The sequence below is a fragment of the Natrix helvetica genome, assembly GCF_964273705.1.
Source record: "Natrix helvetica genome assembly, chromosome: 10".
Lineage (NCBI taxonomy): Eukaryota > Metazoa > Chordata > Lepidosauria > Squamata > Natricidae > Natrix > Natrix helvetica.
In genome coordinates this window covers 21,651,774-21,660,278 of record NC_138561.1, presented here as the reverse complement: position 1 = coordinate 21,660,278, position 8,505 = coordinate 21,651,774, and the positions used below count along the sequence as shown (strand labels likewise).

Genomic DNA, 8,505 nt, shown 5'->3' with positions numbered 1-8,505 from the left:
ATCCAGTCCTGACAGATCTTAACGGGGACTAAAACCTACGAAGAATGGTTGCAGGGATTGGGTTTGGCCAGTCTAGAGAAAAGAAGGACTAGGGGTGACATGATAGCAGTCTTCCGGTATTTGAGGGGCTGCCTCAAAGAGGAGGGGGCTCAACTTATTTCCCAAAGAACCAGAAGGCAGGACAAGAAGCAACGGATGGAAACTAACCAAGGAGAGAAGCCACCTGGAATGAAGGAGAAACTTCCCAACAGGGAGAACAATTAACCCGTGGGACAGAAGTTGTCTTCAGATGTTCTGGGTGCTCCATCATTGGAAGCTTTTTTAAAGAAGAGACTGGAAAACCAGAGATTAGACGTGGAACCATCCCCACGTGATCCGCCACAGATGGTGGCTTTCTTATGATTCTTCAGAAGCCGCATTTTGGCGAGGAAGGATCCGGTCAGCTTGTGTCTGTAGCTCAGCTGTCTCCAGCCACCCCGGCTTGAGCTCAGACTGTTGTCTGGAAAAGAGGAACCAGCCCGAGGCTTTGCTTGGGGTAAAATTAGCCTCTGACCAGGCCTGGGGAGAATGTCCCTTTGGCCTGGGGTGGACGGCCCAGCCTGCTTTCCGTGGCCAAGCAGCACCACCTGTGCTTGCTGCTGCTCTTCTGCTTCTCACTTGCTCGCTGCAAATGTCAGCACCTGTTTGCTGTTATTTTCCCCCTCCCTCCCTCCCTCTCTCCCAGCTCAGCTTTCCGCCTCGATAAATATTAATGGGCGACCTTGAGGTGACTTTTTGCCCGACGGAAAGATGCCCTTTGGGGAGCGCTCGGCTTCCTTTCTGGAGGCCACTGCTCTGCTCCAGTTCTTCCAAATGGGATCTCTGTGTTAAGTGCAGCTTCTCGGATGCTGGCTTGTTATTCCAGCTGTTGCCCAGGTCCAGACAGTGCGACTTTTTCCTTTGGCAGGGGTGTTTTGGGTTCAACGGGAAGGGTTTGGGTTCAGGGACTGACTGTTCCTTCCAGGAGCTTCAGCCAGCAGGGCCAGCGGTAAGGATTGTGGGAACTGTAGTCCAAAATGTCTGGTAGGTGGCAGAGTGGCTTAGATCTGCAGTAGATGGCCCATGACCTGGTCGAAGGAAAACGTATAGCCGCTTTTCACCAGCATGCACAATATTAGCAATAGAAATGCAGACTTTCCACGGAGGGTTAGAGCTGAAAGTTTGCCTTAACTTCAATATTAATAATAAGCAGACAATTTGTGACCGATTGGGTCATTGTTTCAGACATATTTCCGTACCTAAACAGAGAAACAGAGAGACAGGCAAAAAAACGAGTGGGGATTAACTTCCGACTTCCTGCTGGCTTCCCCACTGTCTTTCTTTGTGGGAAGCTGGCAGGGGAAGTTGGAAATGACAGTTGTGTGACCATAGCTGCAAACAGACGAACAGGAGCATTTTAGTAGTACATTGACTGCAGGGACAAATTGAATTAAAGATATGTTGCAGCATCTTGGTAGCCAGTCAAGATCCTGCCTTTGGTTATCCCAAAAGGCAGAACTGATGGCAAGGCTCAGAGGCAAGGCCCATGGGGAAATGGTCTGGGGAATTCTGGGACCTGAAGTCCACACATCTTAACAGTTGCCAATCTGAGAAACATGGGTGGGATTCCTTGGCACAGCTTACAAAAGAGGGGTCTTTGGGCAACTTTGTGCTGCTGTTGGAATTCAATGCCCCAGGCACTTCTCATTCTTTCTTCACACATGTCTCACAAAGCACATCTAAGATCCTGGGTGAAGCTTTTTTAAAAAAAACCATGCTCCGCTGCAGCTTTAAAAGGACCCAGGAAAAGCATGCAGGGCCTAACTCCACCAAGATTGTGATTTCCAGCAAATTTTGCATGGAATAAACCCCCTTAAAAAGCCCTTGGTCCCTGCTGGGTCTCTCATCCAGCCCTCCTCTGGCTTTGAGATACCTGGAAGCTCCCCCCCCCCCCAAATAAAGTTTTTTTTTGTTACAAATTTTAAAACCTCTTTATAAACAAAGTGTTGTCCCGGTTTTTCACCCTTTTTATATTCTCTCTTATACATAATTAATTTTACATCACATTATCATTTCCAATTTCGGCCCCATATTTTCTTCTCATATTTCCATCTTGAAACTTTTCTTAACAAATAAACAAAATCATTTTTCGCCCTTCCAGAAAAAAGTATACCAACTTGATCATTTCATTTTCCATTTGTTATTTCTAGTTTCTCTATGTAGCATGTATCATCAGGTTCAATTTTAATATAACAAGCATTTTATTTAATTGGTTATCCACACTTAACAATATTATCTTATTTAACTATATATCATAAGCAGTATCAACCTATTTCATTTTCTACCAACATCTCTCTTTTTTACCTTCCTCTTTTCCTAACCATTTTCTCTTAAGTCATCTCTTGTTCTCTTTAGGAAATACCTGGAAGCCTTTTGATCCATTCTAAGCATTTTTTAGTGCTATCGGAGACCCCCTCCCTCCCCCCTCCATTTTGACTTCTCCCCCAAATATTGGCTGCCCCCTCCTGCTTTCCCCTGTCCAGACAGGGGCCACCTGTGGAGCAGGGGATCCCTGGTGGATCTGAGCACTGACTTTGGTCTTGTGGGAGGAGGTCACACAATCTGCTTGATCCCTCAGCCAAAGCTATGGGGAACATCACGCTTTCAGCACTGGGAACGATGACATTTCCCCCATAGTGCAAAATGCAGTGCAGCTGTTGGGAGAGGCAGAGTTTAGATCACCGCTGGGGAGGCCGGGAGCTCTGTCGGTCTGTGGGTGGGTGGGTGGGTGGTGCTTGTGTGGGAAAGCTCCACAGCCAGGCTGGGGGTGTCACTTTGGGGATCTCTGCCCCCCAGCTGGCTAACCAAATCCAGGTTCTGGTAGCCATTCCCGTTGGCCTCTTGACTCACCCCTCCAACTTACAAGAGCAGGGGGGAGGGGGCTTTCCTAACAGCAGGAGAGCACATGTTTGGCCTGCCCAAGTCTCCAGCAGCCCACCTACCCATCTCGCCTGGGAGATGCTTCTCTCCAACCCAGGATCAAGGGAGACTGTCACTGGTTGGAGTGGGCTTAACAGGTGATCAAAACTTTGTATGTCCAATCACACTTGGCCAATAAATAGGATTGTGTCCTATTGTATCCTATCCCATTGTATCTTATTGTATCCCGTTGTATCCTCTCCTCTCCTCTCCTCTCCTCTCCCCAGAGGGGTTGAAATGCGGATCCCAGATTCCCTGCTGCTGTCTTGGGATTTCTGGGAGCCACATAAGGAACTTCTATAGGGCACCGGGATCCAAAGACACTGGGCATATTTTTGTGCAGGAAAAATGTCTCCGATTTGAGGGATGTTGGGTTTTTGTCCCAGGGCAGCAAAGTTTAGAGCAGGGACAGCTTCGGTTTAGTCTGCTTTACTTCTGGGTCAACTTTGAGGCTCTGGTAGCATTGGATTCACGGGGGTAGGGGGTCCTTGAGGTCAGCCCCTCTCCCTCTGATGGGCAAAGCTGAGGCAGCCACCAAAGAGGGGTGAGACACACCCTCCGAATTGGCTACCTGGCCGGATTTCCCTTTGCTGCCAACTGGGGCTTCTGGTGCCGTTTGCGATCGCTGCCGCCGAAATGCTGGGCGGGGAAGGGTTGCAATGCCCCTCGATTCCTTCCAGGTGTGTGTGTGGGGACCTTCATGTCCCCCTTCCCCACGCCCCCGGGTCAGATCTCCGCCCAGCCCCCGATTTCTTCTCCCTCTGGCCCCTGGTCTTCTCCGGTTGCTTGCCCCCCTCCAGGCTGCAACGAGGCGCCCCGGTCTCAGCCCCTCCTCAGTTATCCCGAGTTCTCCCTGGCCCTTCGAGGCTGCTCCTCGGGAGGAGAGGGCCGGGCTCTGCGGCGGGTCCAAGGGCAGCCCCCCGCCTCCCCAGGGGCATTTCTTCTCGGCGTCAAGGAGGCGCAGCGGCGTCCCTCCTGGCCTTGGCGGGCGGCCCGACCCTCCCCACCTCCTGCAAAGTCGGCGCGGGGGGGGGGAGCGAGGAGCCGGCTCCGGCGGGCGCGGGGCTTGGCTGCCTGGGGAAGCGCGGCTGGTGGTGCGGAGACCCTCCTCCGGGAGGGAGGGGGCCAGGCAGCAGACAGCCAGACAGCCGGCGCGATGGCGCTTCCGAGTTCGCAGCCAAACTTTGCACAGGCGGCGGCAGCTCCTCGGGCCGGGCGAAGGGAAGGCTAGAGCTGGCCAGCGGCCGCAGCAGGACAGCCCGCGCCAGTCCCGGAGCCTCCCCACCACCACCACCAGCAACAGCGGCGGCGGCGGGGAGGCTGCAGCTGGGAGCCCGCTAAGCGCCGCCAACTCCCCGCCCCGCTCGCTCCGGCCGCCCGGCGCCTTGCAAGATGAGCGGCCGGCCCGGGGGACTCTCTTCCAGCCGCAGCCGCTGCCGTTGCCGCTCCTCCCGGGCAAGATGAGCGCTTCTCCGCGGAAAGAGGCGCCGATCTCCCGCAAGCAGCGGCTGATGGCCGCGGTGGCGTCCGGGGACGAGGCGGCGGGGGCGGCGAGGAGCCGCTGCTGCCCGCCCGCGTCCCCGGCCGCCTCCGGCCCCTCCTCCGCCGCGCCGCTCTGCTGCTTCGTCTGCGGCGGCGGCATCAGCCGGGGCAAAGAGCTGCGGCTGCAAGTGCGGGCGTCCCGCGGCCCCCAGCCCTTCTTCCCCTTCCTGCAGCACCAGGAGCCGGCGCCCGGCGCGCGGGAGGTGAGCGCCGAGGGCTGCGCCCTGGTCTGCGCCGTTTGCCGCTGCTTCCTGGCCGAGCAGTGGGACGCCTTCGAGCGGGCGCGGACGCCGCTGGAGAAACGCATGTACTGGCTCAAGCGGCCCTACCAGTGCGAGGGACCCGCGGCGGCGGCGGGCGGAGGGCTGCGCCGGGCGCCGCAGGAGTGGAATCTCGCCTACGCGCTGGGCACGGACGACGAGCGACGGCCCGGCAGCAGCAGCAGCCCCGACGACCCCCGCGGAGCGCCCACAGCCGCCCCCGCCAACGACTACTCGCTCTCCTCGCTCTCCGACGCTGAGACCTTGTCGGAGACCGAGCCGCGCTCCCCCGACAGCCCAGAGGAGCGGAAGAGGCCCGGCGCGCATCTGCTCTCTCGGCCCCGCCAGGGGAGCCAGCTGCGGCCGCCTCCGGCAGAGGAGGCGGCGATCCCCTTTCACCCGGGGAACGGGCTGCCACTGGAGCCGAAGCCTCGCAGGAAGCGGCAGCGGCCGGTGCGGCGCCGGGCCAGCGGGGAGCCTCTTTGGAGCGCGGCCATGGACGGCTTCGGACGGTCGCCGGCGTCGCAGCCCGGCTCGGAAGCGAGGCGAGCCGAGGGGGCGGCGGGCGAGTGGCCCCGGCCGCCGTCGGACCGCTGCTCGTCGGAGGAGAGCGAGATCAACATCACCAGCGACGAGGAGCCCCGCACGGCGCCCAGCAGCGGCGGCAGCAACAGCACCGGGGGAGCCTCGGCGGGGGGAGCCGGCCTGGCCTGCTACGTCTGCGGCTCCTCCCTGACGCCGTCCTCGCAGCAACGCATCCACGTGCAGAAGCAGGAGAAAGCCTCGACAGCGCCCTTCTTCCCCTTCCTCTGGCTGCACAGCCCTCCGCCCGGTGCCCTCCCGCTCAGCCCTGCAGGCAGCGCCCTGGTCTGCCCCACCTGCCACGCCTCCCTCATGCAGCAGTGGCATAGCTTCGAGGGCGCCGAGGTGCCCGTCCTGCAGCGGCTCTACGTGGTGCCCCTGGCGGCCACCCAGTCCTGGAGGGCCGGGCTGACCCGAGAGGAAGGTGCCCCACTGCCCCGCTCACCGGAAGCCTGCTATCTCTGCGGGGAGGATTGCACCCAGGACTGGCACCCCGTCTCGGCCAAAGCTCCCAACGGCAGCTCCAAGGCAGCCATGCACTTCCCCTTCCTCAGCCACCTGCCCTGCCCGCCGCGGGCCAAAGGCCTGGACCAGCACTGCCAGGTGCGAAGCTGTCCCCGCTGCTACCTGGTGCTGCAGGACCTTTGGGCCACCTATCGCACCTGCCGCAACGAACAATGCATCACTTCCGTGCAGAGCTTCCTGGGCAGGTACCAGCAGGTCTTTGCCGCTGTTGGGGAGGCCGAGGCCGTGGCCAGGACCTCAAACTTGACCCAGACAGGCCTGGCTTCTGGCTGCTACATCTGCGGTGCCCAGCTGGGCCCTGGCAAGGAGTTCCAAGTCAGCGTCAACCCTGCTGCTGGCCGCTTTGGTGACAAGGAGCCCTTTTTCCCTTTCCTGGCAGTGTATCCCCCGGCTCCACGGGCCAGGGCAGCCGATGCCACAGGGATCGTGGCCACCTGCTTGCTGTGCTACCACGACCTCCTGGCCCAGTGGCTGCAGCATGAACAGGGCAGCGCCCAGCACCCCAGCAGTGCCTGGTCCCGGCAGTACAAGGTGGACACCTTTGCTTGCTTCTTCTGCCGACAAGAGAAGAAACGGCACCTTGGATTAAGAGCGGTGCCAGTGACCCGGCTGCCCGTCTTCTTGGGCTCCTTCCGGGGTCCAGGTACCTTGCTGGTGGATGACGGCAAGCGGCTGACGGTTGGCGCTTGCCCAGAGTGCGCCATGCTGGTGCTGGCAGGCAAATCGGCCATGGCCAGGGATCTTTTGGCACTGCCCACAACTGCGCCTCTGTCTCTCCAAAAGGTAAGTTTCTGGTTGGCCTTCTGATGGGGCCTTCCTTCTTCCTTGGCACCGCCATTGGGAAAGCCGTGGCTCTTCAGCAGGTGTCAGGCTGGGGGCCTTTGAGCCAAGATGTATCTCCAGCGTCAAAGTTCAGGCAATGAATTTATGTCCAGTGTGAGAGAACCTTGTAGAACGTTGTTACTATAAGAAGCTCATAAGTGTCCAAAGTTGACAAGACTTGGTTTTTTAAATGGGGTGCTGGTCTCATTTGGCATCCTAATTCTTTGGAGAACCCCCCCCCCCAATTACTTTCTAGCTCTATGCCACACATTGTTTCTGGAGCACTCAAGAGGCAACTGGTCTTTCTGGTTTTTCCTTGAAGACATTTCACTTCTCATCCAAGAAGCTTCTTCAGAACTGAACTGAAGAAGCTCCTTGGATGAGAAGTGAAACGTCTTCAAGGAAAAAAACAAAAAAAGTCCGGTTGCCTCTTGAAAAAGCGCCTTTGGGACAAGCCTGATGGAGAATCTCCATCGCCATCATTTCTGGAGGGAGCCCAGAAAGGAGGAGATGGATCCTGTTTTGCCAGCCCATCTCCAGTCCTGCCCAACGCAGGGGGCGATTGCCCAGCAAAGGCTCCTGAGTCTTAGTTTGCAGGCGAGCACTTGGTGGACAGAACTTCCTTCCCACCTCGTCCTGGGTGGGAGCAGAGCACTTCCCTGTGGTTTGAATCAACAAGGATTGGACACCTATGATCCAGTGCAGGGCTCTCCAACCTTGGCCACTTTAAGCCTGGAGAACTTCAACTCCCACAATTCCCCAGCCAGCTCCTGGAGTTGAAGTCCAGCAGTCTTAAAGTTGCCAAGGTTGGAGACCCCTGCACTGGATCATAGGTGTCCAATCCTTGTTGACTCGAAGAGCTGCAGACTTCAACTTCAACATGCTGGGCTGGGGGATTCTGGGAGTTGGAGTCCACAGGTCTTCGAGTGGCCGAAGTTGGACAACCCTGCCCTAGATTTCTCTGCCCTCTTGAAGGAGGGTCTGGTCCAGCTTTCCCACCGGGTCATGGAATCCCCATGTCTGAAGCAGTGCTTGGTCTGTAAAGCTTTTGCCCAGTTGAGCTGTTGGTCAGCCTGAGTGGCACAGCCTCTCTTTCCCGCCAGACTGACTGGCTCTTCCTCTCCCAGCTTTGCTGGCTGGGGAATTCTGGGAGTTGAAGTCCTCCAGGCTTAAAGTTGCCAAGGTTGGAGACCCCTGCTCTTAAAGGAGCAGACAAGGAGAGAAGAATCCGTAGGGTTCCTTGGCTTGACTGCCCTGAGTAGCATCCTTTGGTATCATGAAAAACACTTGTCTGTCAGCAACAGACTGACAGTTGTCAGTCCAGGTTGATTGACTGCTTCAATCAAGCTTGGTCCAGGTGATTGAGGTTGAATGGCACTCCATCACGTGGATTGACCCACAGATGTTTCCCCTCTGCTTGCCTAGCTAGAGACCTTTGTGATAGCTACTCTTATGACTGTGGCAAAGTTGAAAGGTTGAGGAATTATGGCCAGCCCACCAGGGCCGGGAACGAAGGAGCACCTTGGACAGAAGCTGAGCTCCTTGGATGGCTGTGGAGTAGGAGGATGAGGAAGAGGAGACTTCTGGAAGTTTCTCTTCTGCTTTGAAGAACTTTGCTGTCCACATTGGGGGGAAATCCTGATTCACTTAACTGCTGTGATTTACTTAACAACTGTGGCAAGAAAGGTTGCAAAACGGAGCAAAACTCACTTAAGAAGTGAATTTTGCTTAACAGCAAAAATGTGGGGCTCCGTTGTGGTCGTAAATCGAGGACTAC

General features: G+C 56.9%; 1 protein-coding gene across 2 annotated transcripts in view; it reads left to right on the top strand.

Moving 5' to 3' along the window:
* The first annotated feature begins 5,848 nt into the window (after nt 1–5,848).
* GSE1 (Gse1 coiled-coil protein) overlaps nt 5,849–8,505 on the top strand; it is a 167,151-nt gene continuing 164,494 nt past the window's right edge. The window contains exon 1 of one of the 2 annotated variants that reach the window (XM_081963458.1): nt 5,849–6,689. In XM_081963458.1, coding sequence (XP_081819584.1) covers nt 5,916–6,689 — 774 coding nt within the window. In that variant the 5' untranslated portion in view covers nt 5,849–5,915. The remainder of the gene's footprint in view (nt 6,690–8,505) is intronic. The other variant, XM_081963459.1, reaches the window with a different exon arrangement.